The sequence below is a fragment of the Harpegnathos saltator genome, unplaced genomic scaffold, assembly GCF_003227715.2.
Source record: "Harpegnathos saltator strain DR-91 unplaced genomic scaffold, Hsal_v8.6 scaffold54, whole genome shotgun sequence".
NCBI classification, from domain to species: domain Eukaryota; kingdom Metazoa; phylum Arthropoda; class Insecta; order Hymenoptera; family Formicidae; genus Harpegnathos; species Harpegnathos saltator.
This window is the reverse complement of record NW_020230360.1, coordinates 246,318-270,293: the sequence shown is the minus strand read 5'-3', so window position 1 is coordinate 270,293 and position 23,976 is coordinate 246,318. Positions and strand designations below refer to the sequence as shown.

The following is a 23,976-nucleotide window of genomic DNA, read 5'->3' as shown; positions in this document are numbered from 1 at the left end:
ACGGGGCGAAGAAAACGTCAACAAATTCTAAATTTCGACTCGCTCCTTGTTCTCGCCGAGTTTGTCCAACGTTATTGCACATACGCTCCCGTATAAAAAATAAATTCACATACCCGGCAACACATGATGCATCCCTGCGTCCTGCGTCCTCCGTCCAGGTCCTCCGATCCAGCGTTCTTGGCTGCTGCTTCATCACGCACTCAACACACGCACACACACTAACACACATCGCGTAGACGCGACTCGCGATTAACTATTCGATTAACATTCGAACGTGCTAACTAACGCGATGCCGACGGGAGCTCAATTAAATATTTCAATAGCCCGCGAAATGTTTTGATTCCGCCCGACGAGAAATGTAAACAACGCGCCGACTATACGCGCACTCCGTGTCGCGGTATGCGAGTCGCCCGTCGGCTCGGGAGATGTAACGACGCGATCATGGACGGTATATTATATACGTATACGCGAGTACCAAAACAATGTACACCTTCGAAAGGGACAAAGTCATCTATAGCCAATCGCGAACCGCAACTTCCCGCCAATCAATGACGAGCGTATCCGGTGGTCGGGAAAACACAATAATCGACCGTTCGCGAAATATACGAATTCTTAGCCTTTTGCGCTCGAGGAATATTTCCAGCAAGCTAAAAATTTATCCCTCATATATAAATTTACTGACAAAATTTATGAAATTTTACTTTCTTGCAGTTTTCTTAAGTGTGATACATTTTGTCGTTTTATCGCCCTCAGTCTTTAGATCTTTTTTATGTCAGCACAACTGGCATTCCGAGTTGCTGGAATAAATGTTCGTGCCAGCTGTGCTGGCATTCCGAGTGCGAAGAATCAGAGATAATCAAATTATGAAATTATCAGGCCTGACGTCGAAACGTTTCGAATGTAGACCGTAACATCGTTGGTTAACGTGCGACCGAATAGCATTAGTTAATTAGTCGGAGCTGCGCTCCGACAAATTCGTACTGTTTTATGTAGAACGCTTGAGCATCTGACAACGACGATGACTCCAGAACGGGATGCAGGACGCAGGATGCAGTGGCAGCCGACGACGAGACCTGCAACTTTTTCTTTCACATCTTTTGGATCTTTAAATTTCTGACGGAATTTCTGATGACAAAATCAGCGGAAAATAATAATAAAGAGATTACGAAAGAACAGTGTGTTCGTTGTTTCATTTGTCCAATTACCCATCAATCTTTAGATTGTTGAATATTCGCTTATCGCGCATATTCTATCTGCAGTCGAGTAAATTGTCCAATCAATATATTGCAAAAGTCAACGAAAAAATTAAATGCAGATGGCTCGCTGAGATAATCGAGTATTAAATCATTCTTAAATAAGTCATTTTCAGGCCTCAACAGTAAAGAACAACTTGAGCGAGAAAAGAAACACGAGTACTTGTTAATAAACAAAATTTTTCTACTCTTCATATGTTATATAAATATATGTAAAATTTTCATTCTTGCACATTTATTCAGTTCGTCACAAAATCATTGTCAGAAACAAGCACGATTTTTCAGTGATCTGACCCCCTCCAGTCCCCTTAAATATATAAATAGGCAACCAAAAGTATTATCTTCTCAACGTCAAAAAGATCAAAGAGGGAAACAAAAGAAAACAAGAAGAAAAAATATATATTACGTCGGCAGAATATTCGCTCCAATTGCGCTGGTGGCGCGCTTCAAGGTTGCATTTTCCACGTAATCAGATCTTTTTACTAAGACTCCTATTCACCGACCGTCCTTCTCCGCGAGACCGTCGCGCGTTGTGACTTCGCGAAGGCGAAGAGAGTGTCATCGAAGGCAAGGCCGGCAACAAATTGCCTTTAGCCACTCATCGTGCTTCTGGAATTCGTGCCAGTCGCGCGTAATCCGGGCGATCTCGTGTTAGTAGGCCGCAGGCGCGGGTGAAGAATTCGCACAATGTGCCGTGAGTTACGTCACATCGCGCATTCGCCTCGTCATTTGATGACGTCATGGCACCGTGCGCCCCACGAATGACTGGCCGTCGTTCGCTCACGTATCGCTCACGAATTACTGATATTACATGAGAATAGACGCGGCGCGCTTGGGTGCCCCCTATTCTGCCCCCGTCGGAATTAGACCCCTCGTAATCGTGGCAATGTCAAGGTGTCGGTCGTTCGGGCTCCACCGTCGGTCACCACATTGATCATCTTTGCACCACGGCAAGCACGTGCGACACGTGCTCACCTCGTAGGCTCGCTTTTCTCGCGATAGCAAAGGTGTAGCACAAAGGTGAGTGCGAAAGAGGTGATACTCCGCGGGTTTCAGGGCTTCTGCTCAGTCGTAGGGATTCGCGAGGAAAGTGCACTTCGATGTCTGTCTCGCTTCGCGACTGAATTGAACGGTGTCCGCAATGCACAACAATGTACGATAAGATCGCGCTTCTGGATCAACGTCGGAAGAGAGTGGGAAGCCTGATGATGAAGATTTCGTTAATTAAGACTGCCGTTTTCTCGCATGAGCAAACCTCACTGTCGATCGCGGCCTCATCATCTTCTCCATCGCGGTGAATGAACGGCGTATCCAGCTTGTTGAGCGGCTTGTTTTCGTTACAGCAGGTACGGTATACCCGTGAGTATCGTATAAGATTAATATTAGATATCACATAGTAAGTAAAGAACGCATACAATAAGAATATAAAAACTCTCCGGGACTCCCGATAAGTCGTTCATTCGAGGCAGAAGTATATCTTGACGTTCTTGGTATCGCAAATACATATCTCGAATTAGAGACTCCGAACGTCAGTTTTGCGATGCGCTTCAGCCCGGAAGTAAGTCGGATAAGATTGCACTTGGCTTGGAAAAGTGAACAATATGGTGAGAATTTCGGTCGATCGTGATTATAACACATTTCCCCGCGACAGAAATGGAAGTGACTGATAAATAAGAGCAGGATGTCTCGCGGTCGTCGTTCTAATATCGGCTCTCTCTACCTCGTCCTCCCTTTCTTGATATTAATATCTCCCACTGCTCGCAAGCACTACGGACGATAAGCGGCCGCTTATTCGGCATCGGCGCTCTGGCGAACCAATTTTTAACGACTTTCATTGGTAACGGGACCAATTTTTAATGACTTTCATTGGTCGCGACTTGACGAACGCGTGCAATGGACTCAATTGAATTCAATAAACATCGATTAATCCCCCGTCTTGTTGCTTTGTCATCTTGTCGTTGCACGTGCCACGCGAATAGTTCAATGCGTATTAATAACCCGAGACTCTCTCTCTCTCTCTCTCTCTCTCTCTCGTCTGTGAATTAACAAATTGCCGTCTATGAACGGCGGGACGGCGGGACGCAACGCAGAAGCAGGAACAACTAGTTTTCATTTGGCTCGGATGGCTTATCTCGCCGCTGCCTGGAGGAACGTCCTGTGTGTTCAGAGATATTACGTAAAATATTTTTCGCGAGAAACGCGCGCGAAACCGTACTGTCGTTTTTAACGTTAAACGCACAACGACGGCGGACAGTGCCGGCGGATAATCCGGTCATAAAATGACTCAGAAAAATCACAAGTGTTCCGAAGCACGACATGACTAGGACAATACCGAGTAAACGATAATTATCATTAATTAATCGGATGATGCGCCTGGCAGAAAGATATACGCTAGGAAACAAAACACTTCATGTTAATCATGGATTAACATTAACGTTATCTGATCGCCGATAAAAGTAAGCCGAAATAATCTTGCCGAGATACGAAATAAACGGCCTTCGTCTAAGCGAGAAGTCCCCTAGTCATGTTGGTAAATCACGTGGGTAAATCGAAATGATGAACTTGTCACTTTCGCGTTGCGTCATTGTTCCGAATTAATCGAATCACGAAATTTAGACCCGGCTCTAAACAAACAACACGACATTTTGCTCCCCGCGATACTCGCTCGTTATATGCGCATCTATCGGCGACGAAAAGATAAACTCACATCATATTAAAATCGCACAATGTGTGTGTGTGTGTGTGTGTGTGTGTGAGAGAGAGAGAGAGAGAAACTTGTTTACATAATTCTTTTTCTTTCTTGACTGAAAAGCGTTTTCAATTCAAAAACCGCTCAAAATCGATACTCCTGTTCTTCCTGCACAAAGGCGCCTGGAGAAATACTCAGGTACGTGATAGTCGAGATTTTCACACACACACACACACACACACACACACACATATACATGCACGCACATTCAGCTTCCGGCCGAATTTTAATTATCCCCCACATTGCTCCGCGAGAACACCGCGAACGTCTCTCTTAATAATTCCGCAAGACACGGCGGCGCGCGCGTAGACGAGGCGATCGAAAGTGTAGCAGACAACTCGTATTAAATTTAATTAAGTGCCACGTGTCTCTCGGGCGAGAAAATTGCACCGTTAGCGCAATATGCTGCGCACAGCGGCGCGTGTTGCGCGGGGCTCTCTCTCTCTCTCTCTCTCTCTCTCTCTCTCTCTCTCTCTCTCTGCAGCGGCGGGAAGGGCCGGCGAAAAATGCGCTCGTCGATGTGTCTCGTCAAGGGAAAAAGCCGAAATAGGTGCGCGCTCGCGTCGGAAAATATTCGCAGTGTCATTCGGGAGCGAGAAATGTCGATCATGCGACATCAAATGATCATTCGTGCAGGAAGCGAGCGAACAGGAGCGATTGAAAATAGGAGGGGTAAGCGCGGAGCGGCGAGGAGGGCGGGAGGAGGAAGGCGAGATTTTAGCAAGAGGGGGAAGACTCTCTTGCGGGATTTATATATACGAAGGAGCTCATGCGAGCGTCGTGAATCGCGTTCTTCGCTCGACGTAACCGAGATCGCTTGTTCACGTGGTGAGCGTTTTCGTCGCGTTATCGCGCAACGCAGCAACGTAACAGTCCTCGTCGGAAGGGAAGAGATCGGTCGCCGATTGTTCTCACGCAACGTCGTCGTGTTGAAGCCGGTGCTTCGTATGTATAACGGTGAGCTCGATTTTCCGCGCGTAACGCGAGACAGTTCTCGCGGCCGGAGTTGTCTCTCGCCGCGACAGCTGACTGTGACAAACTACAAGTTCCTTCCGACCGACGCGACGCGACGCGACGCGTCGAAACTAAACGGAAATCTATAATTCCAGCTTCATTTTTCTCTCATTGCGTTCCTCCGCGCTGTGAAAAAAATGCCTCTCGATCGTGACGCTTTTCATTCGTGGCGCGAGCTCGCGCTGTCTCGCACGTGTCGAATAACCCGTCGACGTCGGCGTCAAGATGCGTAAGAACGTCAGCGAGCTGTACTTCACAATTGTGCGCGGCGAATAATTTCGTTGCTCGCGCGTTGCGGTCATTTTCGATCGCGCAACTCGAAACAATCGCTTCCGCTCGGGAGCCGGCCGCGTCGTCGTCGTCGTCGTCGTCGTCGTCGTCGTCGTCGTCGTCGTCGTCGTCGTCGTCGTCGTCGTCGTCGTGCGCGTTCCGCTGTCAATTTGTAACGAAATTATCATGTCTCCGAATGTATCGACGTTTTCCGTTTTAACGACTCAGTCTTCATCCACGTGCCGCGATAACTTTCCCGGCATGCCTTGAATTTTTGCACGTGCAGCGGAAAAGTACCGATAATACCGCGAGCGGAGGAACGTAAAACGCTTGGAATCAAGAGAATAAAGATCACTCCATTTTTGCCCGACATATAACGAAGTATAATCGAGTATAACGAGAGAACGTATTTTCAAAGGAGACTATATTTATTTCAGCTGCAGATTCTTGCGATACGATCGTCCGCAACGAGAAGACTAGCAAGTCCGAGCTGAAAATCCTGCTCGAATACTAAGGACCGTAAGGTCAGGAGCGTGGATCAGTGAAAATCAAACACGGTGGAGCCTCGACTGGGCGTTAAAGTCGAAATCATCGCTCGGTGGCCGCATTCGTCAGCAAGCTGGAGTCCTTGAACGGCGCCGAGTTTGTGGCCGGAAGTGTTTGCTCACCGGGATGATAGCCGCACGGTTCTGGATGTGATAGGATCCGAAATCCTTCGAATCGAGCGTATTTTTTCAAATGCAATTCGACCGATCGATCGGTAGCAACACTCGCTGGTATGTTTCTCCGTTTCATTTTGCAGCTGAGAGCGGCGATTTCGACTTTTTTCCTCCTTCCTCGTGCGAACATGCTTTAAACGTGATTGCGCGATAGAGAAAACAATAAATCCCTGCGACCTGATTATCGCATAAAATATCTCAAATTAGAATTTCATTCGTCGAATTCTCGCGTTTCGATTATCTCGATAATGAAGATTCCATTTTTTTTCCACGTGTGATTCAACACTTGATTTTGCTCATTTGGACAGTTTACATAACGCAGACTTCGACGAGCTACGAAAAAAACGAGTACTACAAATGTTTCTCACACTATGTGAGAAACTATGTAAGCAAGAATAACTCTCAAATCAATGTTCGACAGCTGTGTGTGATCTGTAAAAAAAATCAGTCTTTCGACTGCATGCGTGTCTACGAAATTCTTACCACTTGCTGATTATTACTATTTTTCACTTTTATTGTCGAGCTACACAATTCTTCTCTGTGTTTCACAACCGCATTAATCCTATTGTTCTAAATGAAATCTCCCGAACTGAAAATCATGCTCTTGAAATCATATTAATTTCCGAAAAAAAAAAAGTTGATATAATAAAACAGACTAAAATTGGATCACCTTCATGAAAGACGGACAAAAAATTCTGTCAGCAGCGAATGAAAATTTTCGGCGTAAACTCTCTTTCGCTCTCTCGATTCCTGATTACAGGCATGCATATTTCAGCAGTTTCTAATGGAAAGCTTCTCATTACAGACAATCTCGTGAAGTCAGTTGTAACGCGCAGAGATTGGACATCTCTGTATCCTCGGCGGTAGATTTTAACTGTCGCGGCTGAGCGAAATTTGACAGGTGAGTGAGCGCTGCGGCGCAAATTTTTATCGGCAAATCACGAGCGCGGCATGAAAGTCGCGGCACGGCGGAGCGCATCATAATAATCACTGTAATCGTTTAAACCGACTGAAATAACGTCGCGGTAGACAATGAGCGACGAGATAGCGGCGGAAAGATAATAAGTCAAACCGACTAACGAAATATATCTCACCGGGCACGCCAAATGCGTAATCTCGCCCCGAGTACCGGCGATACCTCGCCGCACATTTCAAAAAGCGAAAAAAAACCAAACGAAATTATTTCTCCCGCAATATACTCTCCCCCTTCCCCGTGTTTTTGACGTGACATTGACGTGAGATACCGCGGCTGACTGCCGAAAGAGAGGCCGAAATCCCACATTCGCCCGGCATCGCCGGGCGCGGTGTTCGCATAAAATACATTATTTACGAGTCGTCGTCTTTTATACACATACCGGCGATCGTGTGAAATCTCCCCCGCGTGCGCGCGCGCTCATTGAAGGAACACCGAAAGGGGGACATCGATCACGATAAAGTGCCGTTAAACGATCTCTATGGCGAGGCAGCGGTGAGGATTTTGCACCGCATGAATTTACGACAAAGCGATCCGTCATTTTCGCCAATCGTGCAATGATTTAATTTCCGTGAAACTGGCCGTGAAATCAAAATCGATCGGGGCCGCGCCGCGCCGCGCCGCACGACCGGCCATCGGCGAGCACAGCGCTCGTCGTTATTCGAAACCGGGGAAAACGAGGGCGTTGAATGCAAACAGGCCGTAAGTCATTGACACAAAGCGCGCACGGGCGTGTAACGAAACGCACGTCGGCGACTCGGGCGAATTTCTCGCGGGTTCAGCGAGATTTCCTCGGCGCGCATCGTAAGTGCAACGTGCGGTCGCGCCGGCAATACTTTACCGAGGAATCGTCGTCGGGAGCGCGAGCGCTTAATTGACGACTTCCTTACGCGGCGCAAGCTTCAAACGCGCGATCGAAGCGTTCACGTGTTACATAATTAATTACTGTCTCGTATAAACTGTGTGTCGCGCTGAGAAAAAGAAAGAGAAACATTTGATCATTCTACCAGGTTCTGGAATGTCCTCGTGGAACCGAGCAGAGACTCGCGGCCATTTTTATCTAGACGAAATATCGCATCATGCGAATTACTCAGCGGGATTTTGCGATGTAATATAGGAGGAAAACAAAGTCGGTTGTTATCGCGAGTCTTCCTCGTAGCGTATCTGCCACGTGAACACCGTCGCCGGTCGTTTAATCGCAACGATCGCCTCGCATAAATCTCGTTATCGCCGATAACATTCCAGCGTAGAGGCTCTTCGTGGGATAGAATGCGCAATATTCCGCGATAAAACATCTTATCTTACTACGAAAACATTGCAGTTTCAGTAATATTAACACGAAGGCTGCATCCGTCGAAGCCAGCGACGTCGGCAGCTTCATTTTCGCCTAAAAACGGTCGTTACGTTTCAAACGACGCGATCGGTCATCCCGCCGGCGACTCTCCGTTTTCGAAAATGGAATAATGATGAAATCCCGACAAGGGTTGTCCTCCTGTTCCGCGGAAATTCCAGCGCCCCGCGGAAAAATAAATAATACCGAATCGCGAGGAGGGGTGAAAGAGGAAGGGAGGAGAGGTGGGGGAGGGGGGAGGAGGGGCAATTGTCCGAGTATCACAGCAGCTCGAGCGTCACCAAGGAAGGAAGGTACATAAATATTCGCCGGTCATGCTAGTCGATTAATCCGCGATCGCGTCGATATTGATATTAAAATTCAATAAATTGTGAATTATTCATGAAGCGCCGGATCGGGCTCGGCTCGCGCGCGAGCTTTTTAACTTCTTCGTACTAGATAACGGCGCTTTTATCGACGCCGCGGAATAAGCGACAGAGAGAGAGAGAGAGAGAGAGAGAGAGAGAGAGAGAGAGAGAGAGAGAGAGTGTGAGAGAAAGCGAGAGCGAGGGGAGAAGAGAAGGGAGAGGGGAGGAAAAAGAGCATACACACACGGCGCATCACGCAAATACGCCGTTAACGATGCAAGTTTTTCGGTCGATTCGGTCGAAATTTTGCGAAAAGCGTATTCCGCGGCGCGTCGTAAACAAAAGCCCAGCGCTCCGCAACGAGCGGAAATTTTGCAACGGACGCAAAGTACAACAACACGTTACTGAGGAACTCGAGTTCGCTGCCAGGCCAGGCCAGGCCAGGCACCTTGTTTCCGTCCTTATTATCGAGTGGCGCGCAGAGATTGCCGAGCGAGCCGGGCCGCAACCGAGCGAATCGAAAGTGACTGAAATCCTCGGTCGGTCAAGGCGAACGGACGACATAACCGCGGCGGCGATAGTGAAAAAATGTTATTAGCGCGCGCAGCGTTCGCTCTTGCGTTAGCGTAACGCGACGCTATCGTTGCATTGCGCGCGGATCGCCAGCCGTTCGCGCGACGTCGGGCGTCGGAATAATTTTACCGAGAAAGTGTCGACGATCGGGATACATGATTGTGTGATACTCGAAACTGCCAAGTCGCGTCGGGAGGAGAATTTCGCAGTCCGAATTGTGCGGTCGAGAGGAATCGGAGATTGCGACATACAATTAATACAATTTCGATAACTACAATTTCGACTACTTTTCCGAGGACATATCTAATTTTCGATATCGCGAGACACATCCATCACGGCGCGTTGCGTATCTCACGTGCGCATCCATCGCGCGGTGTCCATCACGAGACAAAGCGTGATCTCGTTATCGGTGTACACGTGACTCACAAAGCAGCGCTCTTCGTTGTAAATAAGACAACAGAGCCGCGGCAGGTTTGTTAGCCCGATCCACGAGCTCGACGCGGCCAGACACGTTAACGATTAATATCCCGTAAGTTGATTAATACGTTTAATACGTTAATCATTCGTACGCGTCACGTCCCGGCGCAAAAATCGACCGCGACAGCGACTAGTGACATTAATTAATTAAGGGCGTTGATGTCGGAGCGCTTCATCGATATAGAGTTAAAGCGCCTCGAGACGACGAGATGAACGGAACGATGTATAAGACGTTACGAAAATCGCGCGCGCGCGCACATTTTATCTCCAAAGACAAACGGGAAATCATATTAAGAAGATTTACAGTCCGTTTCGACATTAGACATTAATCATCTTGGATTAATGACAATTTAGAAGCGCTTGCATACGAAGGAACGTCGATGAATGAAATTTGCAAATTTTGCAAATTTCATTTCACTCCGAGAGAAGTGAGACTCTCGATATATTCGAGAATCACGGACTTTCAGATGGACTTGATTCTTGCGAGCTCCCGTTTTGAAAGCTCCCGATAATAAATAAATAAATACTCGGTGCCGGGGAATTTTGTTTTGAGGGAACAAGATATCGCGCGCGTCCGATAACGCTTTCTTTTCCAGCGAAAAAGAGATCTCTAAAATATCTGGAAAAATATCTTTAGAATGAACGGCTATGAGAGCGCGCTGTGCACCCTTCAGAGAGAATATCCTACATAACTTTTCGGCACTTGGATACTTCTCTGAAATATACTTCACCGCCGAATCTGCCGCCGCCGAAATACCTGTTATTATGAGATCTAACAATTTAACTTTCCCGAATTGTCCGTGCTGTCGTCGATGCTGGTCGATGCGGCCGGGCGGATTTTGTTCCATTCCTATTAACGCGGTAGTTCGTTTGAATAAAATTGCAATCGAAACGTCGCGAAGTTATAAGAGCACAGAGCGACGATAATTTGACCGTTATAATGAGAGATATAAATAGGGCTTAATGCACGCTCACCGCCGCTCACGGCAATCGAGAATATCGGCCACTCGGCTGCGCTCGAATTAGTAATTCAGCGGAATGTGATAAACAAATGGCGTAATTAAATATTCACTCTCGTCCCGCCGGTTTATAAATTCGATCGGATTTCGTCCCGCCAACATACGACGACACCATTTTTATTTATTTACGCGATGACACGTTACAGCCGTGAGCGGAAATTGCGTATTGCCTATATCTCACGCGCGGCACGTACATTATATCTCGCGTTACATTAAATTTTACAAGCGCGGTCCCACACCGCGCCGCGCACGTGGACGTATTTATTTGAACGCGCGCGCCGCAATTAATTCGATTATCTATACTTGCGCGTTATGTATGTGTTGCGCGCTTTGGTTATTAACTGTCATAATTTGTACGCCAGGAATTCCTACTTTACACTTGCAGTTTTGCCAGCTAAAGAGATAATTTCACTTGGCAAAGCGTGTGCTGTCCGCGACGACGTCCGCGCGCGAGCGACGTGTGTGCACAGAGCGATTCTAAAATAGGTCGTCAGGCTTTGCGCTATATAAAAAGAAGTTGTGTTCCTTGACCAAATTCAAACCCGAGTCCTCTCCTTAATGAGAACGTCGACGGTCCTTGAATTATGCACGGACAGCCGAAAATAAATCACATCTCGAGGAGAGATGTTTTATAAGCGAGTTATCGTTTTTGACGGATAAATCTCATAAGACATTCAAAAGGCCCGCGGAGTGGCAACGATGAAGAATACATCTCGCGAAATTAAAGCAAAATATAAATAACCGGCGTGCCGCATAGAGAAAATAAACTAAAGGAAGAAGTATATAACTAACGCCGCTAAAGTAAAATAAACCAAACGAGTAACGGCACGAAAGCATCGCGCATATACGAATTTATATTGCACAGTTTCTCAGTGGGAATAAACCAAGGGAACTTGCCGCGATCTAACGGTAAAACGCACGACTGTAATAATATCCGTTTTTCACACGAACGACTAAAATCTCTAACAGTGACATTATTAAAAACGAGATACACATTCAGTTTGCGGGGTATTAATTACCGGTAATACATTATTATCCCGTTTGTGCATAAAAAGATATCTGAAAATATCGAATTATCGAAAGTATCGAAAGTATCGAATTAAATTTAGAGGAAAAACCTACATACGCGCTTAATGGAAAGAAAATTAAATTAAAAAATGGCGGAAATGCAAAATCGTCCGACAGCGATAACTGACACGCGATAATGCTGACACGGTCTCCGTATTTTATTGGTATTCTTATCCTATTGGCGATATATTGTCGTTATTTTTTTTCCTCTTTCGCTGTTTAAGCCCTGTTTGCTCAAACACCTCACGAAATCCGATATTGCGATAAGATCAAACGCGCTGGACGGTGATATTAATATTGGAAACCGGATCCGCGATACAGGATAGACCAGCAAGGAACTCGTAAATTTACGTCAATAGCCGACTAGAGCGTGCAAGAAGCGCACGAGATGTGATCGCGGAATACGAATATTGTGCCGCGACCAGAAACGCTGCAAAATATGCGACGGGGAAAAGCACCGCACGAGACGGATTAGTTTTCTTAATTTGCAAAATTCGAGAGATCTAATTGAAGCGCGAGACGTCGCATCGTTGGCACTGAGAGCCATTCGATCGCGAAAATATCGGAGCAGCGAACGTGTACGCGAACGAATTTGCAGCTCCGCGCATGTCCGACAACCGCTGCAAAACATAAGTCACACGTACGTGTACGCGCGATTAAATTCTCCTGAGAGCGGAACAACACGGCAAATGAGTAAAAAGGGAAGCGGAGCGACAAAATATAGAGGGAGAATGAGAGAAGAGGATTTTCCATAGCACCGTAAAGTAAATTACTCTAACGAAATGCCTCATTTCCTCGTCTCATTCTTTATTCGCCGCGATATCGAATCACCAATTTCTGGCAGCGCTCGTTCGTGATATCCTCGAGATAAAATTGATCATTGGCCGTCCGGCGAACGATAAGAAAGAGATAGACTGCGGAAGAAATCCGGGAGAATCCGAGAGATATCCGAGCTGAGCCGCGATATCGGTCGGCGACATGTCCCAAAAATGAGCTGTCGCTGTCTGCTGTGTCGCGTTGCGAAAATAATTTCGTGCCGACGCGGCGCGCTCGCCGACGACGGCTCGCGTCGGCAGCCATGAAATTCGCGCTTCGACGAACAATGCCCATCAATATTCATACGATAAAAGCATCAGTGTTCAAATTTCGACGTCGCTATTACAAGCTGTTTTCGAACTCCCCCCGTATGTAAACGAATCCTGGCAATCGTACGTGGCGGCTATTTTCTGCGAGAACGACAAGGGGTGCGGGGAGGAGGAGGAGGAGGAGGGTTGGCGATGAAACGCGGAGTTATACACACTCCCGGGAGAGGGGGAGGTGGGAGCCGGAGTCCTAATAATTCATAATACACGATTGCGCGCCGCTCGTGCGACTATTGCGCGTTGGTTTGTTTTCGAATGTATACGTAATAAATAATGGGATCAAACGGAAATTAACGAAGCTAAATTCTCTCTTTTCGGCCGGAATCCCGCGACTGCAGCCACTGAACGGAGAAAAATTGCGTTACAATGAATATATTGTTATTCATCGTGTTCGCGGCAACGCGAAATCGCCGAATAAATGCGCGCGGGCACGCGATACACGAAACTAAATCCCCCTCCCTCTCTCTCTCTCTCTCTCTCTCTCTCTTCAAACGAAAATCGTAATTGCGCAAATACAGCTACTAAACGACGGAAAATTGTATCACCAACGCTCGCGTATTATTATTCTTCTGGCGCGTGTTATTGCGGGGTGAAATCGACGCGACGTATATCCACACGACGGACAAACGCTTGAGTTCTCGCGCATCTAAACATTCAAAGTGCGTCATTTCGAGTGCGCGATAAGCGCGCCACGTAAAAATACAAGAAGTGTGCGCGATTTTTGCTTCGCGACCGTTCGCGAGACGCATCTCGTGTTCGGCGAAAAAGGCGTACGTATGTGGGGGGCCGGCGACGACGAGCGCTCACGTGCTCGGCCAGCCGTGCGTCGCAGTCAACCGGACGAGATCGCGGAAGAGGAAAGAGAGAGAGAGAGAGAGAGAGAGAGAGAGAGAGAGAGAGAGAGAGAGAGAGAGAGAGAGAGAGAGAGAGAAAGAGGAAGAAACAGAAAGAAAGCCCGGATAAAATTGGAAATAAAGCCGTAAAAAATTTCTCAACGGCGGTCAACGATGGCGGAATGCGGTCGGTCGTATATTTCGCGCGCTTCATCGATCGCCTCGAGAGGGCCCCGACAAAAGCGGCGACACCGCGGGAGCGAGCGAAGGAGCGCGCGCGCGCGCATTCGGAGTATTTAAAACTGTTTAGCCGGCAGTTAATTGCGCCGGTAATTCCGCCGATGGAATAATAATGCCGGGGCCGTGTCGAGCGGCGCGCGCGGCCCAATAAATCCCGGAGATTCAAACGGGTCGCCGCCGACCGCCTCTCCCCGAGAATCGTCCCGGCTACGCACGCCGTAATGATATATTGAGCGACGCGTGGCCGTAATGTCGACATTTTGCCTTAATGTATCACGGCCAGCCCGGCGAGGGAGGCAGGAGTGAGAAAGGGAAAGCGCGCCTCAGCACCCTTGAAATATCCTCAAATATACGAGAAGGGCTCCTCCTCTACTACAATGACGCGCGTGCTCGCACTCGCGCACTCGCTGAGGCTTCTACACGGATATTAAAAAAAAAAGAAAGAGATAAGAAAATAATTACGCCACGGACGAAATTACGATAACGCGGCTGTGCGCCGGGTGCGCGTGCGCTTTACGACGCTTTATTACGCCGCCGACGCGAATCTTTGCGCTCTTTGTTAATTCAATTCTACGCGAGTCCTTAATAAAGCGAAGTGTCTCGCGTGAAATGCGCATTTGAGCAAGCTTAAGCGAGAACCAACTGTCGAAATTGGGTGTCTGCGTTTTTTTTTTTTTATCTTTGGCCCGTACAAAAGAGACGTTTGAGTAACAAATTTTTCACCATTCTTCTTTCCATATGGTTTTCAAAATTTGTAGAAATTGTAGGAAAGTGAGGTATAATGGTGGGTCCACGAAACGTCGGAGAAAAGGAAAAGAAGAGAAAACGAGGAGTTGAGAATATGATCTTGCATCTTTACGAGAAATAATATTGACGACTCGCCGTGCACGATTATACTCGCCGATTGGCGACGAACGTTTAACCCAGCGAGCGATTAAGTAATTGGCCGTGATAAGAAATTAGCATGAGACGAGCATTAAGTCGACCAATCCGGCAGGTCCGTTGGACGTTAATCTCTAATTTATGATAATCGTTATTGCCCGTTCGCCCAGATTTTAATTCTGCCTGCGCGCAGACCGCTCGGCGCGGTATCATACACACAAATTAAGGAATAATACGCGATTGCGTGCGGACGTAACATTGTTAGTGACAAAGCAGAAGGGTTCGCTTCTAAAATCGCGGCTAACAGTCGTACGTTACTGTCGCGCTTAATTGAAATCGCAGGCATAACCATGACAGAGCGAATTTCGCTAAACGCGAAACGAGCCGGCGGTTATTTTTATCCGCTACGTTTTCGCGGCCTTATTTTCGCGGAAATATTCGCTCTTTTAATCCGATTCTAATTAGAATCCTTATTACGATGGGAATGTTACGATCTTTTTGTATTTCTCTCAGCGCATTACGCGCGCGTATCTCCCGACTTGAATAAATTTGCAATGGCCGGATATCAAAAATAAAAATTCCTCTTTTCCCTCTCGTCATACCCTCGGAGGGTGTTTTTCAGACTTTTTCGACCGCAAGCCGCAGAAAGAAACGTGTATCACGTCACAATGTACGTAAATATTTACGTAACGAGAATTTTACAAAAATACATCCACAAACGATATATTAATAAGTATGCGACAATTTATAATTTTGCCTAGACCCGTGTGTTTAAACAAACATATAAGAACAAATATACGACAATGATGATATTAACATTTTAATATTTGGATAAACGGAAGAATCTCTCGAATAAACGCGATAGATAATTCAATGCTGGTCGTGACGCGTTAAATTGATTTCACGGTCTATTAACAACAGTTGCGACACACAATTTGAAAAACAGTCCTTGGACGTAATTAATTTTATGGAAGGTCTCTCGCAGAATGCCTATTCAAGAGGAAGAAAATACAGACAAATTGTTTATACCACGTGCTACATCAATTTTAAATATCCTAGTAAAAATTAAAATCTTTTTCCACTAAACTTCATCCGTGAAATGTGGGCCAGTCATCTGTGAAATCTCAATTTATTAATTTATGTGTAATCTGGCTTATCTTACTGTATCCGCGTTAAAGCCGCACGTTTTCCCTGCCGCGCGAATCCCTTTATCATTTTTATCACGCGATTTTCTCCAGCACGCAAAAGTAAATGTGTCTCATTTGTCTTCGTCACTCCGTTCGACGTATCGCTCTCTCTTCTTCTCCTTCCCCTTTCTCTCTCTCTCTCTCTCTCTCTCTCTCTCTCTCTCTCTCTCTTCTCTCCTTTTCTCCGTACTCTAGTTCAATCGTTATCACCCACACCGCCTCCTCCCCTTTATCCACACACCCCTATCTTTTTTACGTTCTTTAGGATATTTGCCGGCCTTTTCACAATCTCGATGGAACTTTACCGAGACTTGACCTACTAAAGCGTATTAAGTTTATCGTCGACTAAGCGCTAAATGCAAAAACATACAATATGAAAGAAGAAGAGCGATCGAGCGTGTATAATGCGGACTGCACGGACATCGCGAACGTGCGATGGATTATTTAGAGTCCAGTTAATAAACAGAGCAATAACGAAAGAGAGATGGTATATCGTTAACCAGAATTGCAACTGATCAAACCCGCCGGCGAAATGAGAACTCGTATCCTTAACTGATGGACATTAATCTGTCTATGGTACAATAACAGAAACACATTGCCACACAATGCAAATAAAAAAAAAAATTACTTTTCGTGATGCAACGTGTTGTATCATTAGGTTGGATTATTGAAAAATGCTTGATATTGCATTATCTTACGAGCGTAATCCGTATCAACCACGCGTGTTGACACATGTTACATCATCCTTGTCGCATTCTCGCCACATGGTTCTATTTGTTAAACGACGGAGGAGAAAATCAATATCACTGCATTTCGGACAAGCTCCGATTATTCGCGCTCTCTGTCGAATGATCGTCGATATTGATTTTGTCATCCTTTCAATTTCTCGCCGCCGAGAAACGTACCAGCCGCCAGTGGTGTCATGTTCTCGCCGACGATGTCTTAATATCATTTCTTATCAGTTTTAATCTGCCGCAAAATATAGTAATGAGGTCGTCACGTTTTCGAATTTCAGCGCGCGTGTTATCATCTTTCGCGGCCGCTTCTTTCTTTCTTCCCTCTTTTTATTGACTCTACTGTTTTGCTCGCCCGTAAAACGATAACGACATAATGACGATAATGCAGCTGCTGTTGCTGATGATGATGATGATGATGATGACGATAGTGACGACGACAACACTGACGGACATTGGCGTTGTCGTCGTCCCTACGCAACGTTGACAGCTAGGAGAATCTGATCAAGCCGATAAACAATATCGCGAAATGTGTTTGATTTCACGCTTTGTCCACACGAGATCATCGACGAGTTTCACTGACTATTTGACTGACAGTCAGCAAGATGATTCAATTGCGTGCTAAACATCATCTCATCGTACGAGTTTGTAATTCATCCTGTTGCATTTTGAGGTTAAACACGCCGCTTGTTTGTATATCCGACGAGCAAGAACTCAAGGATGACTTCAATTACTTACACGAACAAGCCACGTGTTTCGTACGCTAATGACACTCATTGTATCTACGCATGACGCAGACGAATGAAGTGATAATAACACCTTTACAACTAACTAACGTTGCAAAAGACAATAATGTGGTCTAAATGTAGCTTCTAATTTTGTTTCAGTTGGTACGCAAGCATGGCTTTGTTACGTTATACGTGGCTCCTAACACTACTAGGTAAGGCATTATAAACAAAAACACAAGTCCTATATAATAATATTTATGTGCATACTGATTATATATAATTATGCTTTGCCCTTTTGTACTTGCAGCTTTAAAGTGTGTTCAGGCAGACTTCAAAGTGTCTACGCAGGATTTAAAAATCCAACTCAATCATCCTGTATCATTTAACTTATCCTTAACGTGAGTACTGATTGATTGATAATGTCATTGCATGTTACCAGACTAAGTCACTATAATGGGCTGTATCACAAATGACCATGGAGCACATGTAGATTTTATTGGCTATTGCACGATCACAATATGAACAGTCATATTGCTTTTAAGAGCATGTATATATCCACTCTGTGATTGCAATATGTTAACATGCACAGATGCTCTTAATGTCTAAAAATTATCTACAAAATAAATTACAAAATAAATCAAGTACAGTCGACGGAATTTATGTTGGATACAAGTAGCATATTTTATTACCTTCACCCATGTGTCACTAGTATCACTTAAGTGCAAGACATGTCAGACATGGCACTTTATCATTCGCTCCAGAAACATTGATAACAGCGTTAACTAAAGACTAGTAAAATGTAACAGTATTAGACTTTGTACTTTATCAGCCAGTGACAGATGCATGTTTTCATTTTTTTACATATACTATTAGATTTATATATTACATTTTAGATGCATATTAAAAAGTTAATATTTGTTGTTCCATAATAATGTATCTTTTGTTTCCAGGAAACCATTGCCTCATGATGGGAGTGTAATGGTAAAAATAGATGTACAACATCCTGATTTGTTATCCACCAGCCCATCTAGCTTTAACATCACAACGAATCAGACAGAATGGATCATTCATGTAAAAAGCCTGGCTGCGGGCCATTCGACTCTCACTGCTAACGTAACACCTAGTAATATTACAGAGTAAGTTTATATCTATAATCGACTTTTTTCGGATAAGGTTTCGTATGTCTCAACTTGTTTGTAAACTGTAATCAGCTGCTTGCTGCGCAAACACATGCACCTTCGTCTCAGTAACATTTGTACTCTTAATTGAGCCCCACTTACACAAACAGCAGAGAGCACAGAGACCTATGGCACTGAGGCCTATATTATCTCCACGACTAATTCCGAAAAGATTCAAATCAGTACGTTACATTCACATTGCTCTCTGCCAGCCGTGTATGCATTGATAGCCTCTTGACCCCAACTTGTCAACCAGGCTGAAACTTGAGGTTTCGCCAGTCTATGCCTGGATTTGCAATGGACTACTTCCTAGTGTAGCTCTAGTTCCCATCGTTAACGCGTTTGTGCCTAATAAGTGTTCTTTATTATCTCTGTGAATTTTGTAAATTTACAAACTCCAAAACTTACACTGGTGCAATGTACTCGATAGTGCTTGAAAAAAAAATTGCTGCCGTAAAATTGCGTTAGAAGAATTTCAAGATTTGCGATAATCACAAGAATTGCTAAAAAATGCCCATATATAAGATAATCATTATACCGCGAGATCAATTGAATAGTGTTGATTTGAAGTAAGCAAATGCAAAGTGCTGTTTCTGCCACTTTTGTTGTATTCGAAATAGTATATCTTTAAACAGTGTTCTACGTGCGTGACAATAATCAGTTTTGCATAAAATTCTCTTTTTTTTTTTGTAGCTTCTCTCAAGCATTTGTCAGAGTGACTATAGAGAAATCGGACACACTTTATCACATTAGTGCTGTGGTTGGATGGATATACTTTCTGGCATGGAGTATAAGCTTTTATCCGCAGATCTACAGTAATTACAAACGTAAAAGTGTCGTGGGTCTCAGCTTTGACTATCTATCACTAAATCTCGTCGGTTTTCTCATGTACGCGTTATTCAATTGTGGTCTCTACTGGATACCTGAGATTGAGGTAAGATATTCTTATACTCGTTGTTCGCATTAAACGTACAAACTACCACATGTAAAAATTCCCTGACAAGAAAACATCAAACCAGAATCAAATATTATCGCATCTAGTATATAATCCAACAAAGAGAAGATGTAACATTATTTGCTACGTTATATATGCTAATTTACTCACACACATGTAATTTAATTTATTTTCATCATGAAATAACATTTTCAGCTTGAGTATTTCAGTCGGTATCCAAAAGGCTTGAATCCTGTCCAAGTCAATGATATATTTTTCTCTCTACACGCAGTATTTGCCACCGCAGTAACAGTCACGCAATGTTTTATTTATGAGGTAACTAAATGAAGTTTTAATTATGTAATTGACAGAGTCGTTTTTGCGAAATAACACTTCAATCGCAACAATCGAAGTCTAATTATGCTATTTTCTTCACTCCAGAGTGGCAATCAAAGAGTATCGACGACTGCGCGCATTATCCATGGAATATTCACGACATTTATACTGATATCTTTGATATTATCCTTTGCCAGGATAATACAGTGGCTAGATTTCCTCTATTACTGCAGCTACGTTAAGCTCAGCATAACGCTTATCAAATACGTGCCACAGGCGTTTTACAATTATAGAAGAAAATCCACCGTTGGCTGGAGCATCGGAAATATATTCTTAGATTTTACTGGTGGTATCTTATCGATGCTGCAAATGATACTCAATGCTTACAATTACGGTAGAGACCTATTACTAAATTTATATTTTGATCTTATATCCGTATCTAAAATTCATAAGTTAATTCCGTCACGAGAAACGTGCTAATTCGGCATAATATTTATTTTAGACGATTGGGAAAGTATTTTTGGAGATCCAACTAAATTCGGTCTTGGGTTCTTTTCTGTGGCGTTCGATATATTTTTCATAATACAGCACTATGTCCTGTACAGGTATGTATGCATTATATTTTGACATTGCACGCGCTCTGTGCTTGTTTGTTCATGGCATTTAACGCTTCATCGAATAACTTTTTTAGAGCTTTTGGTCTGATTTAACCGTAAAATTATTAAGGGCTTGCAAACGCACATCGTCTTTCATTCGTGCTCGAAAGATGAGTCATTTCGCAGCATGGAATTAGACTACTATCTAAAAGGTGATAGGAAGTAGTAGATGATAATTGCGAATACTTAGACTGAAAAGTGAAGACTGATTGCGCAATGAAACTGAATATTTTAATATGTATTGTTTCTTTATTTATATTTCATTATTAATAAACAAGATATAAATGAAAAGCCGAGAAATTTTTGCAAGCCTCTAATAATGATAGCATGTTACGAAATGTTTCACATGTAAATTCTTACGCAAGATATGATTGATATGATTGATGTTATATATCGATCGTCATTAATATTCCACGCATGCGGGAAACGTAGATGTTTTACTTGACACATTTATGCTCTGTATGTTGCTCTGTATGTTGGTTGCACATTGATTTCTTCACTTATTAATTCAATAGTTAACTCAATGTGCTACTTTGCTGTTTTCATAATTTGCGCGTTATTTAATTGAGCGTCAATAATATTACGCGCAACAAGAGTGCATTAAAGTTTTTATACAAAGTCAGAATATCCTCCTATGATCATATGCATACATGTGTGTTCCATCTCGCCTATTTAATGAACACAACCGTAGATGTGAGGTAGAGCAAGCCCGATATTTGATTTTACAGATATGTCGATGAGAAGATGATTGACCTGAAGGGCAGAGTATAGCAACTTCGCCAACGGTTTAATTCCTTTTCTTTGAAACCCTCCTATGATCCGTGTATTTCTCACTTGTGTTTCTATATTACTTGATAAAACCTAGCATGACTGTTTTGTCACTCATCAGTATCATGCATATAATTAAAAGATATAATCGAACAAAATGTATGGTAAAAGATAAAGCGCGTGCAATAGGTTTATGCAAGCACATGTGATATATCTCGAAAAATAGGTTTTTTGTACATATCTTATTCTTTTTTATGTCGATATTTATATCAAATACATTCCGCAAATTATGCTCTTACGCGGGCCATAAATGTCTGCATATCATATATATTTATAGTATTATAAAGAAAAGATAAAGCAAACGAGCCATATCTATTTATCGAAACTGATAATTGAAATTTATAATTCTACGAGATATGTACGAATTATTATTTTTATATTGTTTTAATTGCAAAAATCTCATTCACTTATAAGCATATTTTATATATATGTATAAAATTATTTTATATATACAAGAAATGTTTTATATGTACTTTTTATATATAAGTAAGTGTGTGTGCAATAGGAAATCTATATATACTTTTTTTTTAGAAATATTTTACTTCTGTTATATTTTTTTATGACAAAGTTTCAAACTATATATTTAAATGTATGTGTGTGTGTGTGTGTGTGTGTGTGTGTGTGTGTACATTTAATATTATAACAATGATATATTCTTTCTATTTTTTCCAAATGTTAATTTAAAAATTTATAGTCTCAATAGATATCATAAAGTTTGAAAGGACAGTACAAAATGGCATCATATGATCATAATAGATAATTTTATCGCAATTAAGATAATCTCATACGTGAAAAAGTTGAAATAAACGATACAATGTGACGCGAATCGAATATGATTGAGTTACATATTTGGTAATAACTGAAAAAAGTTATAAATCCCAAAGAAACACATTTGGTATGCAGTGGCATTGAATATAAAATAAAAAGATGCCACTTTTACTAAAAAAATTCGATATAGTGAAAGATATATGTACATATACAGAAATAAGTTTTTCTGTATATAAAAATCTTTATCAGGGATTTACAAAATCGATTTGATTTATATTATTGTAATAAAAGTGATTTGCATGCTTTACGAAGCTAATTACGAGATTGGATTTTCTTTATCTTGTATGATTTTTCTTCTCAATTTAAATGAGATTTTAAATATTACGCATTGTATATATTAATGCAACTCTTTATATATTTTATCTATTTAAAATATGTAATTCAAAAGATATATGTTACTCTATATAAAAAGGAAACTACTTGATACGAGGATCATGTTAAACTATACGCATGAAGCATGTTTTGCGTTTATTTATATTGCAGTGCGCGATACTTGCATACATTGAAATGGATCGCTGCGAGCCTTTTCGAATTGCACGATAAATTATGCAGCGATTTTAGATATAATTTATTTATTTTCTTTTTTAAAGGTATAAATTATAATTTGGGAAGGTTTGGTCTATTGAATAAGAATTTGGGTGTTCAATAGACAGGATTTTGTATGTGTCTCATATGCGGTTTGAATGAATGTACGTATTTTTTTATTATTAACCCGGGAACGGATGCCGATATTCTTCTGTTTTTAATTACAAAAGAACGCATATAAATGTTATATATATAGTTGTTTAAAAGTTCCGTTGTGATAATTGCAATTCTCGTCGCTCTTTATGTAACATTTATTACTTTGCAATAAATAAATGATTTGAAAAGATACGAAGTACGAAAACGCGACATCAAGTTTTAAACTTTTAATCCTCCGATGAACAATAAATATACAAGTACTCCCGGATAATTTTTAAATGAGACGAAGAACGTGACGGTAAGTCTCTAAAAGTTAAAGTATTAATATTTACCGGAGCTTTTCCCTTCGCTATTTATTGAAAGAATCATGCTTAGTTCCCGAGTTAATTTTAAACCTTTAACTCTACTAACTCTACTAATTAATCTAATATCTTATTTGAACTCTTCACATGGGACACGCAACATATCTTTTCTGAGCGCGGTCAAGAGAGATCGGAATGGATCTCTAACTCTTTGCCGTCACTCGTTAATGTGCCTAAAATCACTCGTTAATGTGCCTAAAATCTGTCGTAATTCCTTTCCACAGGGATCGTACAGATTATATCGAAGTGCCTGGCCATTGTTAGGAGGAACCCGAAGGCTCGTGCAACGCATAAAATACCTAGCTGTCGCTTATCACCGTCCCATCAAATCAGAACGCTTAGAAATGATATTCGTCACAGTGGAAGCACTCTTTTCTCCTTGTCGATCAACGACACGCTCGATCGCTCGTTTCGCACAAGACGAAAAGAAAGACAGGAAGGAGACCGACTTGCCGAAACGGCCGAGAGATCTACCGTCGAACCTGTTTGCGAATCAAATTATTGGTTTGACTTACCACGAACCGCTTGTCGCTTCCCCGTAAACGTAACCTCGTCGAAAAAATACCACCATAATGCTGTTGACAACGACCTTTTCTTCTCGTGAAAACACACGG

General features: G+C 43.0%; 1 protein-coding gene across 4 annotated transcripts; it reads left to right on the top strand.

The window, feature by feature from the left end:
- Window positions 1–4,793: 4,793 nt before the first annotated feature.
- Window positions 4,794–23,768, top strand: Ctns (lysosomal cystine transporter cystinosin). Of its 4 annotated transcripts, none has more exons than XM_019840849.2 (11): window positions 4,794–4,959; window positions 5,724–6,062; window positions 6,811–6,906; window positions 17,719–17,771; window positions 17,867–17,957; window positions 18,510–18,695; window positions 19,431–19,671; window positions 19,888–20,007; window positions 20,113–20,401; window positions 20,510–20,612; window positions 23,587–23,768. In XM_019840849.2, exons 4-11 carry the CDS (start codon window positions 17,732–17,734, stop codon window positions 23,624–23,626), a joined length of 1,110 nt encoding a protein of 369 aa, XP_019696408.1. In that variant the 5' UTR covers window positions 4,794–4,959; window positions 5,724–6,062; window positions 6,811–6,906; window positions 17,719–17,731; the 3' UTR covers window positions 23,627–23,768. The 4 variants fall into 4 exon arrangements, with proteins under 4 accessions (XP_019696408.1, XP_019696407.1, XP_019696409.1 ...); XM_019840848.2 differs by lacking the exon at window positions 23,587–23,768 and adding an exon at window positions 21,392–21,799; XM_019840850.2 differs by lacking the exon at window positions 23,587–23,768 and adding an exon at window positions 20,699–20,879.
- The last annotated feature ends 208 nt before the right edge of the window (window positions 23,769–23,976 follow it).